Consider the following 22,836-nt stretch of genomic DNA (forward strand, 5'->3'; position numbering starts at 1 on the left):
ACAGACGGACGGACGGAGTGCAAATCTAAAGTCCCCTTTGACTTCGTTGGTAGGGGACTAATTAGCACCACGAGTGCAGTAGGAACTGCTTTCTCTTCTACGACACGTGGGTTCATCCCGCCGTTTTTTTGTTGGGTTCGTATAACTGGTTCTATCCGTTTTCTGAATTATGTTCTTGATTTATGATATAGCACTAACTATGGAATAATGTTGTTATACTAATAAAAGGAACAAATATCAAAATGAAGGGCTTAGATAAATGAATTGACGTAATTTATTTTAAGCCCTATGTTTTTATTGCAGTAATGAGTGAAATATTCATGAAAGAAAGAAAGAAATACAAATAATCTACTGCTTATAATGCTTCAATGTTCTTGCCGATGGATCTGTAGCACCCGTCCATTTAGGCATCCAGTAATATGGAATCCAATCGCCTTGTCCTGAGTAAAATTTCTCAAATATCTGTCTATAGTAAAGGGCTTCTTTGGTCCTTGGTGTGTTATGTTTGTATGTTAAGGCTGTAGATTCTAAATCACTGTCGTTAACCTAAAACAGAAGTTAGGATTTAATGTAATCATTCAGTGACAGTAAATCTTTCGAGGAGAAAGACAAACCGATGAAATCAATTTTAACGTAGTGACTAGATACTTATTTTTCTAAGGCCAAAACGATATAGTTCTGTTTCTTGCCTTCTTACCTATCCTAAATTTGCATGCCTAACCTTACATATTTTAGGGGCATTTTTAGTTACACACCGTTAAATACCAAACGTTTTTGGTAAAGTATCATTAAAATCTACAACATTTCCCTATCGATTCTACGTACATATTTTAATACCTGCCTACACTTATTGTTTCTGCCAAGTGACAGGAAACAAATATAAATATATATTTTTTGTCAAATACAAACGCATTCTACTGATTTCAGTAGGAACTAGTCTGGGTTGGTCTCAAGAAACATCTAACGAGAACAGCAAAAGTCTGCATCTATTTTACTGAATTAAGCCTTTTGCTTTTCTCTTATGGCTTAGCCATAAAGAAAATGTTGGACTTACCAATTCAAACCACGATTTCCTTAATAATTGAAAAATCATCAAATTACCTGTTCACATATGAATTCTTGAAGTATTTCAAACCATGATCGTGTCTTTGATGATACACCATCACTGAATGCTTCCTTTGGTCTCCACAAAATATCTGTTGGTAGGAGATCAATTCCATCAAATGCAGAACGTAGTAGATATTTCTCTATTCCTTTTTGTGGTTGTTTTATACTGTCTGAGAGCGAGAGATAATAGCTACTAAACTTGTGGTCAAGAAAAGGCACACGAATTTCTAACCTGAAAAATAGTAATAATACAACCGATGATTAACGTCGAACTTTCAGTATGTTACGAAGTTAATGTTGTGTTTTGAGTTCTAAGCAAATACATGTCCAGATAGTTCTGGTACATTTAAAAACAATCACAAGAATTTCAATGGTTAATAACGTATGTAGCAAAATTATTGTTATGTTGTTGCAACATTGCTTATCTTGCGGATGCATTTATCTTATTAAAGATATTCTAATAGTATTTCAAACTCTGTAAGTGTAACCACCTTCAATACTTCAAATACTATACACTGTAAACGAAAGAACCCTATACAGATTTACAAAGTACAAGTCCACAATTGAACTTTACTTATTATATACAAAGTGGTTAGACTTTATTTATTATGTGCAAAGCGGCTGAACTTTATTCATTGTGTAAAAAAGTGGCTGAACTTTTATTTATTATGTACAAAGTTGTTTTCTGTAATACCCATGGTTGGTAGTAAAAACGTTGGAGAATCAAATAAAACATATCGGTTGTCATCTGTTGATGTGGTTCATAAGTGTTTCTCGTTTCTCATATAGAATAGACAATTGGTTTTCCTATTTGAATTGTTTTACACTAGTCATTTTGGGGCCCTTTATAGCTTGCTGTTCGGTGTGAGCCAAGGCTCCACGTTGAGGGCCGTACTTTGACCTATAACATAATTGTTTACTTTTTACACATTGTGACTTGGATGGAGAGTTGTCTCATTGACACTCATACCACATCTTCTCATTTGTATATATCAAACATTTGGAAAATGGAGAACTTGACAATTGCTTTTTCCATGACCATTTACTCTATGCAACATATCCCTTCGTAAAGCACTAACAATTATTAATTATCCCTTTAGCTATAATTGCCCTATTATCTCATAGAACATCAAAATTTTACCTACCCCCATGCGGATGTTGACCTATCCCCACGTAAAACGTCAAACATATAAAGGTCCTCGCAAAGTCGTTTACTTTCAATATCTGCATCTGTAGCAGATGGTGCATTGTGGAAGTATATGTATCCCTGAGCTATCTCGTCTGATCCTTCTCCTGACAAAATAACTGTTGTGTCGGTCTTTTCTTTAATATATTTACTAAGTAGAAACATGCCTGAAATGATACACAAGCGTGCAATATAATATATATCTTGAAAGTTTTATTTATCCTTCTTTCCTCAAGCTTTCTACATATAGCGTGACAGAGAAAAAACAACCCTTTAATATGTAAAATAAAGGAGAACCTATGATAAGAATTAACTACCGTTGGCTAAAAATTTGGAAAAATAGTAAATGTTTATAATTCAAAAGTGTTAATTATATTGACAAATAAAAAAGACGAAATTATGAGCGGCGTCACATTTAGTACCAAACTGAAATACCATATTTCAAGTCAATGTGATGTCTTTTAACACGACAGTCATGATTTACATATTACATATTTAATCAAACATGTGGTGTTGATAAAAACTAATTTCAGCAACAGTCGTGTCTCAAATAAGACATCACATAGATAAGTTTTGCTCATATCTAATATCAACAGGGAAGATCTCAAAATGAGATCATTTTGCAGTTTTTGCTGTCATTTGGAGGTGCAAGAAATTTGAAGGACTTACACAAATAAAACAAAATAAACTATTATATTAATACTGGTGGTATCTGAAATCTGACATATATCTTTAGGGGATCTGAAAAATCTTTTGGGTACTTTTTACAGTGATTTTTTTTTTAATTCAAGCAGGATTTATAAAGTAACCTCGCTGTTTGATAAGATTCAAGTGATTACTGGTAGCAAAGATGTATAATACCAGAGATTAACAACTAGTCATAACACGCGGTTATTTTTGGTTACTATCAACAACAAAAGTTTTTAAAAATACCAGAACTACCACCTCTTTCCGTGACTTCGTAAAATTTTCGGCTATATTGACTTTTTCGTAGATCTTATTTTGTTGGTTATTTTTGTTGTATACAATTTCTCTTTATGTACTATAGTTTCCGATAAAAAACAAAAAAGGGTGAAGTTGTCATTCAAGGGCAATAATTCCTATAAGGAGTCCAGTAACGATTTAGTTTATGTTGAATGTTTTTGTACATCCTGCAAGTCATTTATTTTAGCTGCAGTTTCTCTTTCTATTATAGTTTTCAAGATGAAAGACAAAATCGCAAAAATTGTCAAAAATGTCATTTAAGGGCATGCATCTTTCTGCTTCGACCTGGTTTTCTCTATCAAAAACGGTTTTTAAGATAATAGACAATACTTGTATTTTAGGCTTGTGTTCTTTTTTAGCCTTAATATCGCTGCAAAATATAGCCTTTTTGTGCTGAGGCGCACTAAAGCAAGCACCAATCAATATTTTAGCCCTAGGTGGTGGCCAGACAGATTCATCGGAATGTTTTTTTAAGCAGATACCCTAAGAATGATTTTGACCTAGTTCTAATTGGCCCAGCAGTTTCAGATGAGAAGATTTTTGCAAAAGTTAACGGATGACGGTTGCCAGAAATTAGACAACGAACGGCGAATGACGAACGACAGACAACGGACGCTAAGTGATGTCAATAGCTCGCACTGGCCCCTTTGGACGGGTGAGCTACGACAAAAAATATTTTTGTTTATTTCCGTGCTTAATATAAATTATTTTGTCATCCATATATTTGCTAGTTAGACACATTCTTGTTATGTTGCTTTACTTTTCTTTTCTTTGATTTTATCATAAATTCGTTGTTTAGAGAGTTGTAACACAATAGAATAGTTTCTGTTTAATTGTATTCGTTATTTGTTTTTGGTTCTATTGTATGGTTAAAAAGTCAAAAGTAAATTTATTGAAATATGAATTTTCCATGAAAAGAATGTTAAATTTCTATGTGTAGATAAGTAGCACATAAGAAAGACAAGAACTTTTCAACTCACAGACAAAATAAGCATGAAACTGAAGTAAGACATAGCATAAAAAAACAATCACATCTCTCAACCAACATGTTAATGGAAAACAAGATATAATAATGAATACAGTATATGGAACAGATAATAATCAGTCACATTAAAAGTTACACTAGAGGAAAGAAGGTCTCGTTCACTTGACATATTGTTTTTGTTCAGAATCCTCTTATGGCAAATATTTGAAGGATTCATAATACCACTTGCTATTTATGGAAGTACTCGTGTTACAAGTATAATTCCATGTTCCTATAAACCAGGGTTGTGTCTATACAAATCATTTAAAGCAGCACAGTGAGAAGTTTTATCGTGATCCCAGGATTTCTGAAATATGCAAGATGACATGTTGTTTTAGTTTGATTGTTTGTTATACTTCATAATAAGTTATAACGTATATATAAACCATACACTGAATAACTTAAAATACGGTAACTTACCGACCGAAGCACGTATAGTTGTGACGTCATAACTCTCAAGATGATAAATGACATCTTCGAGGGCAGCGATACCTTCTTCTGGAGTAAATACAACCTCGTGATGTTCTGTTTCTAAGAAGTTTGCCACCTGAACCAAATTGAAAAAATCAGTGAAAAGAAACCAAATTTATTTTGTGTTCATTTAGAGTTGTTGTCATGTGCACTGGCGCTTAGGGCATGGACCCTCTTTTTTCTGTGTTACACATATTTTCAATAGTCTTTTTTAAGTTTTCTTAACTTCATTCTTTAATTTAATCTGTTTTTGCTAATACAAAACCAATTTTACATTGGAAGAAATTTTAATGTGCCGCCCATCAGTCTCCCACTACTAGGACGGGGTGCAACATATAAACTGAATCCATGATAAAAATGTGTAGGTATGAGCATAATTAAGCTTAAACGATTCAAATGAATTGTTTATTGAAAATTCTAATTCACAAAAGATAATAAAAGGGGCTCCGTGCGGTTATTAGTCCATTTTACAAAATGACAATCCGCCCCTTCTACCTCTTTCTGTCTCAAGACGATACAACAAATCCATTGGACATGCTGATATAATTTTTCTGTGAATTTCAATGAAAACAAAATTTCACCCAATGATAACTTTTTGAAGGTTATTGGACGTTTTTGATAATCCCCTTCGTCTCGGCGGAGTAAATACTATTTAATTTTTAAAATGTAGAAGACATTTTGACAAGAAATAAAAAAGAAGAACTCAGATGGAATGTATTAAATCGGACTTAAAATAAATGTCATTGTTTTGAACATCGTCCCCTTTTTATCACCGTGGTTAGACACACTTGACACTTTTGTTTAGATAATCATTAAAATAAAAAAAATAATAAAATTCCACATTGCATGAAGAGAAAACATCATTTCCGGGTCTTTTTTATGATAGGACAGAACACAAATCCCGTACATCAGTCTCAACTTTTTTATGCAAAAGATTGATTGATTGATAGTTGGTGTTCTTCACCTCAGCACACCAAAACGGTTATATCGAGGTGCTGAATATGAAATGAAGGATATAGAGTAAATATAAGATGAAAAGTTATAAGAAAAATAGACCGAATTTAAAGCAATGATGGAAAGAATTTTGACTGCGGAAAAATTATACACGGCCAGGCTTTCCGCCTTCTAACCTGACTACTCAAAGTACGAGGTCATTTCTATATCCTCCAACTGTGAACATGACGCGGCTGCTTTATGCATGGGAAACGTAACTAGTCATCATCAAATCAATGTTTTAGAATTTCAAACATGTCATTATTTTTCACTGCGCTGCTCATTAAAATTGTCAGAGAAAATCTGATGCAATTTTAAAAAGAGACCACTATAAATTTTATAAGCAGTTTAAAGCACTTTCACGTCCGAAAAAGACAAAAGGAAAGTCGAATGAATAATATATACATGTCATCTGAACAACTAATAGAAAGAAAAGAATAGAGAACGATATATATGAGAACATATCTCTGCACCTTTCTGGCTGCTAGCAGATCTGGACTGTTCTCCATTCCTATTGCAAATGTCTGAATACGATAGGACAGTTTCATTTCCTTTGCCTTCTTTACAAGTATTGAGGCTACAAGACTAGAATCGAGTCCACCTGGAAAAAAAAGTTAGATTTTAACTGGTACGTATGCGTCTTAATCTTATTAAAATGCCTTAAAACAACAAAAACGAAGTTAAATAGTAAATTTTCAAGTGAATACTAAGTTATATAACACATGATTACCTACTACTTTAAAATGTGTATTGCATAATGTAGTTACATTTGTATTTGAATTCTATACAAAAGAAGTAAAAGGACTTTATATTTTCTAGACATTTAGCTTTAACAGATCAATGTATTATTTCATATCAGTCTACGAATAAGACCGACAAAGAAACTACTTCTAGGGGGCGTTTAACAACCTTGACTACACATGAGAGTCTCGCACGGTCGAAACAAGTGTTTAAGTACTAAAAATATGTGTACAAGACAGAATTTTTACTCATTTATTAAATACCAGATAACAGGCATCCTATACGTCTTTCTGCCATCAATCTTTTTTCAACAGCTGCTTCCAACAAGATGCGTATATTCTCTTCTACATCGTTTTTATCTGTTCAAAGTTCAATATATGATTATTTAATTATACTTTAGCTTGACGTGCACATAACTTGTACATCTGCAGTTGACTTTGATTGTGCCCGTTAATTTGAATGACTATTTTATCATCATAGATTCATTCTAATTTTCAGTACTGTTGTCCAATCCTATTTTAAGCACAAAACAAAGCACAATGTCGTGCCCCTAAAGACAAGTAAATAAAAAGAAATGATTCAAGAGCTTCATCAAAGCTTCAAATGTCGATAGTTTTCTATTAATAATTTGGCCTTTGGTCAGCCTCGGTCAACTTTGTCAAACTGGGAAATCAAATCAAATTGTCAAGTATTTACAGAGGACTTAATCAAATTGTTCAATCACTTTTGTCTATTCGTCTTCTCAAAGTCTTCTGAAAGCCTTGTGGCAGGTTTGAGTATTGGCAATAAAAGTAAACCGTGTTTGCTACGTTCCATGTGCATTTCTGAATTTAATTAACTTCATCGGTAATGCTCAGAGCCAAAACGTCAAATTCATCCAAGGGATTTGAACTATTTTATCAGTCTAAAATTTGTCCATATGTATTTATCAAATCATGATCTTTGCGCGATACGTTGAATTATTTTAAATTTAACTTTCACAAAATGCTATATGTAATACATTTGTACCTTGAATTTCAGCAACTGTTTTATATGCCGGTGCTTCTCCTACTTTATGGAATCTAATTCGTTCTTCGAATGAAGCTTTACCTAGCATATCTAGTTTATAAGTTTCAACATGCCCTGGTAAGAACGGTTCTACATGTTCACTGTAGGCTTCCTGGGACAATCCTATTAAACCTGTGAAAAATATATAGCTGGTATTATATTACTGTCTTTCTTTGTAAAAGAAACGAAAGCGCGAATAAAATAAAATCACAAATTATTTTATATTCTGTTAAATGTGTATTTTTCTCTGTTCACACTCAATTTGGTAGTTCAGTTTAAAAAAAAAAAGCAGGGCCAGGGGGACAACAATCCACAAAACATTGAGCAATATGAACTAAACAATTATCGGTGTGAACTCATGTACTGCGGAAAAGTAAGGAGTTCCAGTCATTCTAGTAGCACTTGTTGTGATGCTTATGGTAATTAAAATTCGACTTCTAAGTCATTCTAGTTGATAAATCATGAACAAAGATAGGAATGTTAAATAGTGGCTACGACAAATGGAAGATATCCGTGGTCATATCTAAAACGAAGAACGTAACGGCAACGTGATAATGGCATCCGTGAAATCTTCGAAGAGATGATTTCAAGTTTACTACTTAGTGTTCTTGGTTCAGTAGCTTCCTTGTAGGCTACATGCATATCGTGATAGAGAACTACATTAGATATAGAAAGTTCACAATGGGAAAATTTATGTCATTATCGTTTTCGTAAATTTTATTTCTCAACCGATCCTTATTGCCGAATTTTAGGTTAGTCAAGGTTCGAAACAGCTTTTGTTGTATCTAAGGTACGGTTTCCCATAATTCAGGTTCGAAAGTCAATCATCAAACTTCGAATTATTCAGTGAACAGCCATGTTCTACATATTGGAACGTTAAGCTTAGGGATAATGTTGTATTCTTTTTAATTCCTTTCGAGTGGTATGCCGAAGTCAGCTTCAAACAAAATTAAGGAGATCGATGAGAAGATGAGCACATATGGTTCCCGTTGGAATATCGACAATTTTTTACATCGCAATGATGTTTATTTTACATAAATGTTTTGTTACAATTGGAATGTATTTCTACAAAGTATACGTTTTCTCTTCCCAAAACACAGCAGGTGTAATTATGTTATTTTTTTTTTATTACAAATGCAATTATTTAAACCTTTTTTAATTACAAATGCAATTATTTAAACCTTTTTTTATTACAAGTGCAATTATTTCAATCTTTCTTTGTGGTGGTTATGGCGAAGAACATTTGTGTAATGGGTAGAGATGTCAAATGTTTTAATATGAACGTAAGTTAGACTTTTTATTGTATATAAAATATATATCTATTCATCAAATGTTTCATTTTGTCCGCTCTGGTATTGTATTATCAATTGAAATGTGTATTTTTTTTACTCTGCATTCTACCTAATTGCAGATTTTTCGATACCAAAAATTAGCCTGAATTGGATTAAAATAATTATGATCGAATTGAAAACAATTTCAAAGTGAACAACACATGCATTTCAAATAAATGTTGTCGTTTTTTTGGACATTTTAATCATTATTTTTCATTTCGTTATATAGAAAACCTCAAACACACTGGGGACTTAGGAAAAAGAACTCTTTAATCAACTTCATTAAAATATTAAATTCTTTCGTTCATTGAAGACCTTTAGAAATTAGTTTAATTAACTTCAAAACAATCTTGCTGCATAATAGAACTAATCAGCTTTGTTACGTTACTGACTGTATTGATTGAAGTTATCTAATTTTTCTTAAAGCAGTGAATTGCAACGCATGTCATGGCAGATATTAAGTCAAGTCGAAGGTGTCCTTCTAAATTTTAATTTTTGACATGCTGATCAATCAAACAGAGGAGATACATCCAAATATAAACGATTAATTTGGGGTACAAAGAGCTTGGAATGTCGCTTGTATCTGTTAAATTATTAAGAATATACAGTAAATCCTTCTTTTTCTTTATGTTTTATAATTATGCTTTGAAATGAGTATTACAAATGTAATGTAAGGATTTTAATGTATTACAAATGTAATGTAAGGATTTTAATGTATTACAAATGTAATGTAAGGATTTTAATGTATTACAAATGTAATGTAAGGATTTTAATGTATTACAAATGTAATGTAAGGATTTTAATGTATTACAAATGTAATGTAAGGATTTTAATGTATTACAAATGTAATGTAAGGATTTTAATGTATTAGGAGTATGTTTGTTTTTAACCTTTCACAAAATATAAAAAAAATTTAGTATCCGTTCTAGCTTTATACAAACGATTCAAATATGTTGCAAATGCTGCATCATAAACATCATTCCCAATATCTCCCTTGACTAACAAGTTTTAGTTGAAAAGTTGTAAAATTTTCACTAACAGATTTCTGACCCTAACGTCATTCACACTCCGACGTCATTCAATGAAGGAGGATTTATACATGTAATACTTCTTTGGTTTTCGAATTCAAGAGGCCACTTTTGTGGCCTTATCATACCTTTTCCTTTAGAAATGACAGTACTGTTTTTGAAGAAATACTGTCGTCAAAAGTAGTTAGACAGTCCAAAGTGCAGTTTCAATAGCGACGTGGAGAAGAGCAATAGAACGAAAAGTTGTAACTGAAATATGAAGATATATAAAAATAGACGGTCAAATGGATATTTGCGATCGTTTCATCCACAGTTGACGATGACATCTCCGCCTAGAATACCTCATCTGTGAAATACATATTTCACAACGGCTAACCAAATTATGAAGACATCTGTAAAACCTTCGAGAAACTGCTTCAACTTGACTTTAAAGAATCCTTGGTTTACTAGTTCCTTGTTAACATAAAAAAATGAAAACAACACGTTATATATTTCATGCTTTCGAAGCGCTTTTCAGGGTTTACCTTCATCAGGAACGCTCAAAGCCGAATATTTGAAAGCCAAGGATGTATAAAAACCGAAACAGTTGAAGAGACATATGAAGAAAAAGGACCGAAAAAAATAGCCAAATCCATCTAAGGTCAACTTTGCCTGAAGGAGTTAAAACCTTAGTTTCTTTATAATTTCAAAATTTATAAACGGGCAATTTTAGAAAGATTTGTTATAAATCATGTCAGCCATCTTTCAATATCTTTTATAAAATTTTGATAAAAATGTTATTAAAAACTATGAAAAAATAAGAATAAGTAACAGCACGCTAGCTATTGAACGTGGTAGGTATAATAAAACAGCTTTAGAAAATAGATTGTGCCCCTTATGTTATATAGAGGTGGAAGATGAATTCCATTTTGTAATAATATGTTCACAACTCAATTACTCTAGAATGAAAATGTTTAATGAAATTTATGATATTGTTCCTAGTTTTATTTCAATGAGTAATTGGGAAAAATTTTAATTTATTTTCTCTTGTAAAGAATATGACATTTTGATAATTATTGTTAATGGAATAAGTGAGATGTATAATTACAGAAACAATGTAAGCAATTGTGTATGAACTGTTGATTTTACGTGTATACCTTTTTTCTTTACTATAATCTAAAATATGAAAGTTAAGCAGCATTTCTTCTAAATATAATCATGTTATGCTAATTTAAAGGGGAGGCATGTCGTCTAACATTTTAATATTTTTTGTAACTGTTACATATTTGTATTGTTTATTGATTATTTGTGTTTGTATTTAGTAGCAATCCGATTTGTTTGGTTTTTTTACTAATAAAATATCTTATATATTATCTTATCTTCAAGAAAATCATGACCATGATGATAGGAAACGCAAATCTTGGAACATCGAATTAACTTTTATAATCCATATACAGGTGCTTCCGGAATGTTGCTCATAGAAATGAACAGTTTAAATGCAAATTTGAAATCTTCTTTTTGTCATAAAGGTAAGTACCCATCATTTAACTCATGTCAATTTATGGATGTAAGTATGTATGAAGCTGACCTAAATGTATCTGTGTTATTCTCAATTTCAAGTTTAATGGGATAGATGCGATCAACATAGTCTCAAAACTCGAATTATTTAGTAAGAGGACATCATCTATATAGCGGAACGTAAAATTAAAGGATAATTCCAGGTGCGGAGCCAGGATTTTGAAAAAGGGTGTGTTGGGCTGGTAAGCCAACGTTTTGGAGTGATTCTTGTAAAAAGTCTATGCATTTATCATATATGAAGCTTAATAAGAGGGAGCAAGATCCATGCCCCTTAATTTAAATCCGCCTCTGAATGCTAGCTGCTGTTAATTTTTCTCTAGAAGTCGCTGTTTGAAAACCAACTCATACAAATAAAGGAACAAGTTGTAAAAAAGAGAAGAACATGCAGTTGGTGTCTATAGGAGTGCTGGATGTTTGTTGTTCTTTTTGCAAAATCATGACTCGTTACAAAACATAAAGGGCATACAAGTAATTTTTTTAACTATTGCTAGAAGGCATAGACCTTGATTGTGACATTTATAATGTTTGAATATCCACATCTGGTTCACTTCACCTCTATAATAGGTAGTCTCTCAGTAACTGTGAAGCCCGCTTTTGGTAGCTGATAAAACAGGTGTTAATAATTTTAAAAAAATGTTCCGATGAGCATCTGACATATCCAGTAGATAAAGTTGTAAACTGTATGTAAGGACAGTTATGTCATAAGGGGATTCATACTTCAGTAAATGTCATTTGAATATAAATTGGATTACCAATTGAATTGGCAATAGATGATTTCCTTGTCAAGCTTTTACACACAAAAAAGGAAGGGTTAGAAATGGCACAACGCCATTTTAGACATTTAACGCCCGTCTACTTCAACATTGGCATGCGTGGTGTTTCCTTTCTTACCTTTGGCTTCAGAGCAGACGGCAAGAAACCCATTTTCATTGTAAAGCCTGAACATCGGCCGGACGCCATAAGTATCTCTCCCAAGGAAAACTTTTCTGTTCGCTGTATCAAGTAGACAGAAAGAGAACACACCGTCAAGATGCTTTGCAGCAAATTCGATCCCTCCTTGTGCATACAGATGTATAATGGCTTCTCCGTCACATTTTGTGGCATAGTGGAAGTCAAATTCTTTCTGTAACTGCAATGAGAAGATTCAATGCAAACAACTTTGTTCAATCGTTCACAATGTAAAGTCTTAATTAATATATAGAATGATGAGATGTGTATTAAGACTGGACAGTCATAATGTCAAGTCAACCACACATAAAAAAATCTAATCGTTGCATGGGTCGAATAGTGATCTCTAGAGGCTAATTTTTGTTAGCCTGCGTTGTTGGGTAACATTTTCAACTAAGTCTCTCCCGCTACTCATTCATTAAAGCCAGATATACATTTTAACGGATACAGCAAAACACAATGCTTGTCAAAATTACTTTTTAGTTATGTTGAATGAAAGAAAGGAATCTTAAAATTGTTCATGAAAATATTTTTTTTATATTCGAACATCTGTTGTCTTTGACTTATCAAGCGGAAAAAAATAATTTTAACATACCTCTTGGTGGTTGTATATTTCTCCGTTATAGATCAACCATACATGAGGATATCGAAATACTCTCATAGGCTGCATCCCTTGTAGATCATCAACAATAGCAAGTCGATGAAATCCGAGGCAGCATGTCGGGAAATGATGGATTGTTTCTATTCGGAAAGCATCTGGTCCTCTATGAGTTATCTTGTGAGCAGCATTACATTGTATACTAGTATCATCAGGACTACCAAAAATTGCCCAGATTCCACACATTTTCTTATTCCTGCAAATGTGTGTATAATAGAATAGAATAGAATAGAATAGAATAGAATATTTTTATTTCCAAAATTACAGGGCCCATAAAGGGCATAAAATCAGATACAATTGATTTACATAATTGGTAACAACAACAATAATAGTCACTTGAAAATATATATTTAGTATATTAGCATTGGTCAGAATCAGAGCCAAAAACCACATATATATTGTGAATAAAAGAATAAAATTACATTATATGCATTCATTCTCAAATCATTTACTTGACTTAGTGTCAATATGCATACCTGATCTCCTTAATTCAAAACAGTCACAAATATAACAGCCCAGTTTTTCCATAAGAGTTACATTTTATTGAGTCAAGAGCCATAAAAATTTAGAAGATTTATTTAAATTTTTAAAATTATAACAATTGTCAGATATGTATTGAAAAAAGTCTTCCCTTTGAGTATCATAAAGAGGACATTCTAACAAAAAATGAAGCTCATCTTCAACTTTACCAAGTGAGCAATTTGAACAAAGACGCTCAGATCTTTCTATATATTTTTTTGAATATCTGTCTGTCTCAATTTTTAAAGAGTGAGCACTTATTCTTAATTTACAAATTGACTGTCTTTTTTTTAAATCCTGTAGTTCTAAATATTTTTCTTTTTTAAAACAATTTTTTATAGAAAAATAAGTACCAAGCTTCCCTTTTTCAGAGTTAATTCTTTGATACTTCAGTCTATTCCAAAAAATTAAATAACTTTCACATAGTTTATTTTTAACATACTGACATAAAGAACCAATTGATTGGTCAAAATTTGGTAAATCAATCTCTCTCTGAATATAATCTATACTAGAGTACCATGTATTTACATTAGAAATATGTAATTGTTTACAACATATGAATGCATCAAATAATAATCCTTCTTCCAAACCTTCCAGTCTATGACAATATTTTAACATTGATAAAATTATAGTAAAATAAATAGGAAATCTACCAAGCTCTGACATCACAGCTATGTTACTGGACTTTCTGTTTACACCAAGAATATATTTCATAAATTTGTTATGAGCTTTTTCAGAGGAATCCTGACCAAAAACTTTTTCCAATATATAATCATTATCTTTTTTACATGCAGCTGAATCAGTACGAAACATACAATGGTTCAGTATAATACATACAATGGAATTAATCAATTCAAAGAAGAAAGTAAGGGGACGACCAGTTGATTAATTTTTGGGGTGGGGGTGAGGGAGGGGTGCAGGACATTTTTATCCTGTCGTATGCAAGGTTATTTCTTTTCAGTTCTTACCTTATTTCTTTTCAGTTCTTACCAGGCCAGGATATTCATTTTCAAAATCATCCTTCCCCAGAAAATCAAACGATCGTCCCATTAACATTTAAACTGAAATTTTATATTTATCAACTTTACGACGAGAACGTGTTCACTATTTATAGAAAAAAGAAAATATTCAATAAAATTTGTACAAATCAGTCGAATCTTTCTGTCTGTAAAGGAAGAAGAAAACAATTGTGTTAAAAAATGAAATATTGATAAAAAAAACTTACCGTATCTCGTGCAAGAAGAGAAAGAATGATGCAACAGTAAGTGAGCTAATGATATATCTAAAATAAACCTACAACATGTGGGAACTGAATGATACTGTATGCAAATGTAATATGTCATGCGGAAATTATCAATATTTATAATATCTAGGTTATGTTAACTTATTTAACGTTCACGCTCTGAGCGAATGACAACATTATTAACATATTTAACAGTTAAAAGTTTCTTTGAAATAAGTGTTTTAATTTAGATTATTTTCCGTTTCAGGTGAAAAACTAGTCGTTACTATTTTTAGAAATGGTTTTCTTCCAGTCATTTGAAGGTATAAATGATCTTTCACACATGAGTTATAAATACATTAAATCTGTCGAGCGTAAATCAAGTATGACTATTATATATTGTCACCAAAACAATACACTATACATTATTCAATCGCAAGTCAACAGACCAATAGCTTATCTAAAAGCTAGCCGTCTTTTGACTGTTTAGTTAAGATATTTAAAACAAATTAACGGAACTCATTACTTCCAAAATCTTAATGGGATAAATTTCACATGTATAGCAAAGGAAATAGGAGATAACGAAAATATACAGTAGGCCTTTTCGTGAGTTACAGATGAAAATTTATTTTTTGCTGCATGTTTTTTTTTTATTTATTTTTTTAAAATGAATTGTAATGAACAAAAAAATCCAATAATAAAGTTAAGAATCAAGGCGATCAAGTAGATTGCCTATAGAATAGAATATTAGAATAGAATATTTTTTATTTCCCAAATTACAGGGCCCAAAGGGCATAAAATCAGATACAATTGATTTACATAATTGGTAATAACAACAATAATAGTCACTTGAAAATATATATTTAGTATATTAGCATTGGTCAGAATCAGAGCCAAAAACCACATATATATTGTGAATAAAAGAATAAAATTACATTATATGCATTCATTCTCAAATCATTTACTTGACTTAGTGTCAATATGCATACCTGATCTCCATAATTCAAAACAGTCACAGATATAATAGCCCAGTTTTTCCATAAGAGTTACATTTTCTTGAGTCAAGAGCCATAAAAATTTAGAAGATTTATTTAAATTTTTAAAATTATAACAATTGTCAGATATGTATTGAAAAAATTCTTCCCTTTGAGTATCATAAAAAGGACATTCTAACAAAAAATGAAGCTCATCTTCAACTTTACCAAGTGAGCAATTTGAACAAAGACGCTCAGATCTTTCTATATATTTTTTTGAATATCTGTCTGTCTCAATTTTTAAAGAGTGAGCACTTATTCTTAATATACAAATTGACTGTCTTTTTTTAAAATCCTGTAGTTCTAAATATTTTTCTTTTTTAAAACAATTTTTTATAGAAAAATAAGTACCAAGCTTCCCTTTTTCAGAGTTAATTGTTTGATACTTCAGTCTATTCCAAAATGTTAAATAACTTTCACATAGTTTATTTTTAACATACTGACATAAAGGACCAATTGATTGGTCAAAATTTGGTAAATAAATCTCTCTCTGAATATAATCTATACTAGAGTACCATGTATTTACATTAGAAATATGTTCAAAACTCGTTAGGAAGAGACAAATCAAGGCAACACATAACCACTGAGGGAATCGCGTGAACTCTAAAAGGGGCTAGACAGGGTGCGTCGACAGCCTTTTGTGCTGAGGCGCCGTAAAGCAAACACCAGCTAATCAATACTACGATGCATGTTGCATCACCCGCCATGCGAATAAGACGATGATGGTAGCCATTTGTGACTTATTTGAGTAAGGTCTAATTGTCAAACTTGGATTCTGATAGGGGTGTCAATTGCTCAAGACTGGCTACTTGTCCTTTAAGGGCATACGATACAGTTTTGATCCTACGGTGAATTGTTGACGAAAGTTTGCATATACAAGCTGTTTTTCACCTAGTAAATTCAAATATGTAATAAAAAATAGACCTTTATGTGCTACTTTTAGAGAAAAATGGGGTCGAAATTTTCGACATTTACTGGAAATTTCGGTTTCTTGGATATTTCTATCCTTTGGAAAGACATACCAAACTTTTTTTTTTTAAAAGATAAATGCAAGCGGATTTTTGTAAAAACATTTCCAGTATCTTCTCTACATAAGTTTTCTCTGAATTTGTGTAACAATTCTTTGGAAGTAATTCATTTTTATCACACTTTCCTGATTTTAGTCAAAAACCGGCATTTCTTTCTATTTATCTAAGTTAAAAAAATTACATCGGTGAAATGTTTATAAAAATTGGCACAAATAATCTTCACACTTAATCAAGCCAAATGTCGTTTTTAAAAAGAGGGGCCATGAACTCGTTTTCTAGCCTGAAATCCTGACCCCATCTAATACTTCGTCTACTGTCGAGCAGTGAGCCAGGATCCCAGGCTACTCGTTTTCGAGTAATACCAGACTGATTGATAAAAATCAGTCGAAAAATGCATCTTTTCCCGATATGTCACAGTTTGACGTCGCGAAAAATAACATTTTACGTTAGCGACGTAATTACCTCCCCTGTAACTGTATCGTATGCCCTTAATTATAGGTTTGCCATTTGATGTATTATCTATGACTGTTTCTCAATTAAAGGTGATTTTTTTTTTCTTTTTGACAGCAAATATTACACCAAGCTAACAATGAAGGTTACTTATTTTAGACTTATTAATGTAGACAAGACAAGACAAAAGACAATCTTTTTAAGTCTTACAAAACATTTATATGTTATGAATTTATGTTTTAATCCTTATGTTTGTATACGAACTATTTTAGCGTTTTGTTCAGAATACTTGTGGGAAATTGTTTTTCTTTTTTATTTCATTCTTTTTTTGACCAAGCATTTTAATATAAGTTCACGTTTTTCCTAATATAGTAATAATTTTATAAATTTTATAATTAACATTTATTTTTAATATCGGTGACTGGTTTCATGCATTTTTCCTTCATTACACAGATAATAGGCAAAAGACAATATGTATTTGCTCGAACACATCTACATTAAATGGTGGTGACAGAGAAACATACAAAAACAAATTACAACACATACAATATGACTAGATCAAGCCAATAGCCCATGGCACTACTTAAAGACTGCAATTGGATCGACAGATTCATTAAGATAAATCAAAATTGTAAACCATTATAGTCAGTATCTATAAAATATACTGTTTTCCTCTAAACAAGAAATTCATATATCAAAGACAACCAATGACAAGCTTACTAATTTGGGACCTGAAAATGCATTTGTGGCGAGGTTAAATTATTTTTTTTATATCTAAACCCTCCTCCTTTTAACCTTGATAGATTAACTTTTTTATAAATCTGAGGCCAAAAATGTTTTTATTTAAATGTATATGGCCAATAGCTCTGCAAGCATAGCAGCAACGAATAACATTTTTTCCATATCGTTAAAAACAAATCTCCCATTTCCTTTTTTTATGAGCAAAGTGCTAAGATACAATATAGGTAAGAACAATTCCTTCAAAAATCATTAATCACTGATAATTCACGATTGAACATGTAAGAGACAATAACAAATTTACCGATCATGTTAAGTCGAATAGTTTTTAATCGAGTAATACCTGTACTCATTTTTGGACGCTATGTAACATCTCATCGTCGTTTGTCACACGTAATATATAAAACTACGACAGCAGCCTCGAGTAGTTTACGGGTTTTACCGACAATGATCTTATATATTTCTTCATGGGTTAACCACCAATCAATGGATTGATTCTGTTTCAGTGAGATTTAATATAAAAACATAAAGAGACATTTGAATGAGTGACAATGAGACATCAATCCACCAGAGACCAAAGGACGAAAATGTATGCGGATGAATTCCTGATTGTATGACGTATACCAGCTTAAGCTGTCAATGTTAAAGGAGGATTGAGTCATATTTGCTATGAAAAAAGAAATGGATTACTACTTGATCCTCTATGACGGACGGAATAAATTGTCGAGAAAATAGTCATAATCATTTAAGATCACGAAATGCATCATGCTTGCTGATGTAGGTATATATTCACGGCAATTATCGATCAATCGATATCACTTATTATAAGGGTCGTGTGGTATTTACATGACTGAAATCATTAAACTCGCATATTGATGCATTATTGTAAATATAATTTTTTTAAATGATACATGAATGAATTTATTTTGAACAAAGGTTCTTTTATATTATATTCATTAATAAATATTTCTTATGTGCGTGTGTGTCTTTTAAAAACTCCCGTCTGTCATTCTGTATATCGAGATAAAATGATCGTGAAAGAATAAGTAACGATGGTCAAGCATTGCGATTGGATCGTTTAAGATCCGGCATCGGATCGTGAATTCAATTAAATTCAACTTCAAAATCTGTGAGAAAATATCCGTTTTAAAATCAAAAAGCGGAAAAAAGAGAAAAAAAAGAAATATGTTTGTCACTGAAATGGTTCAACCTCTTCAATAATACTGTACACTAAGGTAAAGAAAAATGCAGTACTCTTTATGCAAACAAAAAAGGCGACACATGACCCTATGCAAATCATTGAAGAAATTTCGTTTTTAATCTATAATAGTCACCTTTCAATAAATCATGATATATTTGAAACCAATTCTTTTCATGTAGTATAAGAAAATTGAATAGTTATTGATGTTTTCCTTGGAACTTTAAAATGAATAAAAAAAAAAAGGATTTTGTAATTTTCCTCAAAATAGATCGTGAAAGATCAGGCACGCTTTTTTTTTTTATCGTGAAAGCAATGCGTGACCCGACCAGACTGTATAGGTTTTGCTCATAGTTGAAGGCCGCACGATGACCTATAGTTGCTTAATTCAACACCGTTTGGTCTTTGGTGGATAGATGTCTCATTTGGCAATCATACCACTATTTTTCTTTATTCTATATAGGGGCTGGTTGTCTTCCCTCGAAATACATTGCATGTATATGAAACTTCGTTCTTGGGTAAGGGTTGTTACTCATCCTGCAACCTACCTTACTCTCAGTTTATGGAGTTTCTTTCGTACATACATCTAGACAACACATACAAATTATGATTGATTGATTGATTGGTGTTTAACGCCACTTTCAACACTATTGTGTTATTTCGTGGCGATCAGTTTTTATTGGTGGAGGAAGCCTGAGTGCCAGGAGAGAACCACCGACCTTCGGTAGGAAAACTGTCAATCCTAGTCAATTAAGATTGGAGTCGAGTGCACCTGCCCCGTGCGGGATTCGAACTCACAACCTCAGTGTTGACTGTCTAGTAATACAGTAGTTCGACTACTTAGACCACTCGGCCACCGAGGCCCCCATACAGATTATGCGATGTATTTAAGAATTCGTACAAAGACAATTCTTATAAAGATGCAAAGGGGTTAATCACTGTGACAACAGATGGGGCATATATAGTTTTATATTTGTGCGAATAAAACATGTTAATAGTACTAGTATAAATTATAAAGTTAAACACAATATCTACGGCTTTTCGGGTAATAAAACTATATATGCTTTAAATATTTCGTTGCGTGGCATTGACATAATTTATCCCAACAAATTATAACAAGGAATACTTTCGGGATATGTTCTGTGTATATATTAAATTTCTTCTTTAGAATTTATCATGCACATTTGATTGATATTTCGAAAATGGCAGCTATCGGCTTATTATTTACAACGGGAATCAATACGGAAAGGTATATAGTATCCCTGATTCTATTTTCGACAAAACTTCTAACACAATAAGACAATTCTCAAATTTTGTGATTTTTTTTTATGAAACCTCGGTTTAATCAATTTAGAATAACATAACACAAGTATTAATAAAAATATCGAATTCCAAGGTTAATTCAAATAGGGCCGGGACAAGTCCATAAAACCTGACATCAACCAACGGAACGAATAGAAAACTGTCATATTCCTGGCTTGGTACATGCATTTTCCGAAGGTATAGGTAGTCAAACCTCCTACTTGTATGGCAGTTGTTTATAGTTCCGTTACATTGACAAAATTTGATGAGCAACCCGAACAGACATAATTGATAAACGTGACAATAATTGGGATCCAGCAGCCAAAACGGTGCAAACATACATCACAGACATACAACAAAACTGACTTAAAAATCCAAACAAACATACAAAAAAATCCAAAAAAGACGCCAACAAAAACAGTTTTGGTAGTTGATGGAATTCCATTTTTTTGCTCTACTAAATACAATAATAAATAATTAAATAACTATAAAACGATTTGAACGCTTTCAATAATTTTTGCAATGTCAAATAATCACACGATCCTTTTCACGATCACATAATATTTAAATAAATATCCCAACCCCCACCCCCTATTTTAATAGCCATTTGAAACATTAAAATAGAACGACATTTTTTCAAAGATTAGTAATTTAGTCATTCATATAATTAAAAAAAAAATGTTTGTTTACATTTTTTAAATGTCATTGAAATGTTGAATCTGTCTTTTGTAGTTTTGTAAACTAGATCTTTTAAATTCTACTTTTCCCAGATTCTGATCACAATGCTGAACCAATTTGACAGACAGTTGTTTTTTTTTAGATATGCCCTTACAATTCAATTCAATAAATAAGATTGTCTCTTCACCTTGCATGTGTCTTATCGATAAGATTTTCTTCAAAATCCCATAACAGATCTTATACGATACTATCGCAATACTTGACCACCGTTATGTATTCTCTTACGATAATTTTTCTCGATTTACCAAATGAAAACCGTCGTGAAAATGGGATTGATTGGTTGATTGTTGGTTGCTTAACGTCCAGTGTCAAATATTTCGTGCATGTTCAGGACGAGAACAAATCAACAGTAAATACAATAGGTAGGTCCTGTAATAGAGGCCGTCCGGGATGAATGTCGGGGGAATTTAGACTGCCACTGGATAGTGAGGGTGTATTGGATAGTGAAAGACATTTTGCCTTGCAACAGGCCACCTTAGGACCCTCAAAGAGTTGTTACAATGGTTCTTAACGTGCAGAAAGCGTGGCACTATATCTACACGCGGCATCGGATTCAACGTCCCCATTCTGACCGGACGTGGGTGCATACTTGTACATCCCGCACAGCCAAAGGGACGCCCCGTTTGCCAAGAGTTTTACTGCCGGTCGAAAGAAGACCTGTAGTGACCATATTTCTATTTCATAGTCACCTTTGAGGGTTGTGAAAATGGGCTTCTGTAACTTACCTCTTCCGTTAAAAAAATTTTCAGACCACTCTAACAATTGTTATCATAAACATTATTTGTATAAAATACAGCAATGGTGGGATCATGCTAAGATTAAATAGAGGGACGGTGTCTTAAATAAGGATAATTTCGAATTAATCAGACAACCATAAAAGAGAGCGTTGAAAATAAGAAACAAGGGAAAGAATAAAGGCTTTTTATATTAAGAAAATCTGACCAAGATGAAATGTTACTGTCTTTAATTAATGGGACTGAAAATAAAGTAAAGTATGCATTTTGTTGTTTTCGAAAATAGTGATACAATCTTTAAGAGTGGAAGTGGCCACGTGGTCATCTGTAACGGTTTCTTTAGGACCAGGTCTGTAATAACAATAGATAAGGGTCAAAAGATATATATTTTCCTGTCTCATGATGTTATCATTTAGACTCGTGGGGTATCATAAAGTTAACATTTACTTGACGTTTTAAAAGGAAACATGGGCGGGGATTTCTCTGTCGTTGATAGTAGATGGTATTTTATACTAACCGAAAACGTCTCTGTCGTTTTTGAACATTGCATGGATACATTTGTAGATATATGTTTAATTGCTGTTGAAAAGGTGTGTAATTACTTCTAAAAATAGTAAAAATCGAAAACACTGATAAAGTTTTATACCATTTAAATTCGTGGCTTTTCTTGTTATCATAATATATAATGTCAATGATAGTCGTTACATTTTCATATTATTCCATTCAATTTAGTGCAATAATTTCCTGTTTAACAAACCTATCAGTGCAAATGCATCCATTATTTACATACTGGAAAAA

At 32.2% G+C, this 22,836-nt stretch overlaps 1 protein-coding gene across 2 annotated transcripts; it reads right to left on the reverse strand.

Moving 5' to 3' along the window:
- Positions 1-239: 239 nt before the first annotated feature.
- LOC127728461 (asparagine synthetase [glutamine-hydrolyzing]-like) lies at positions 240-14,915 on the reverse strand. Of its 2 annotated transcripts, none has more exons than XM_052235848.1 (10): positions 14,820-14,915; positions 13,013-13,271; positions 12,361-12,598; positions 7,515-7,685; positions 6,770-6,865; positions 6,239-6,366; positions 4,722-4,848; positions 2,253-2,460; positions 1,102-1,339; positions 240-546 (listed from the first exon to the last, which is right to left on the reverse strand). In XM_052235848.1, the coding sequence occupies exons 2-10, from the start codon at positions 13,259-13,261 to the stop codon at positions 349-351; spliced, it is 1,653 nt and encodes a 550-aa protein (XP_052091808.1). In that variant the 5' UTR covers positions 13,262-13,271; positions 14,820-14,915; the 3' UTR covers positions 240-348. The 2 variants fall into 2 exon arrangements, with proteins under 2 accessions (XP_052091808.1, XP_052091807.1); XM_052235847.1 differs by lacking the exon at positions 14,820-14,915 and adding an exon at positions 14,563-14,743.
- Between the last annotated feature and the right edge of the window lie 7,921 nt (positions 14,916-22,836).

Source organism: Mytilus californianus, unplaced genomic scaffold, assembly GCF_021869535.1.
Source record: "Mytilus californianus isolate M0D057914Y unplaced genomic scaffold, xbMytCali1.0.p SCAF_2, whole genome shotgun sequence".
Classification (NCBI taxonomy): domain Eukaryota; kingdom Metazoa; phylum Mollusca; class Bivalvia; order Mytilida; family Mytilidae; genus Mytilus; species Mytilus californianus.

Bases quoted from the DNA above. Each gene is read 5' to 3' on its own strand.
- LOC127728461 (XM_052235848.1), bottom strand. From the start codon at position 13,261: ATGTGTGGAATCTGGGCAATTTTTGGTAGTCCTGATGATACTAGTATA. The intron at 2,461-4,721 runs GTAAGTTACCGT...GTATCATTTCAG, and splicing joins AACTATACGTGCTTCGGTCG to GCATGTTTCTACTTAGTAAA. The intron at 1,340-2,252 runs GTAGGTAAAATT...ACTATTTTTCAG, and splicing joins AGGTCAACATCCGCATGGGG to GTTAGAAATTCGTGTGCCTT.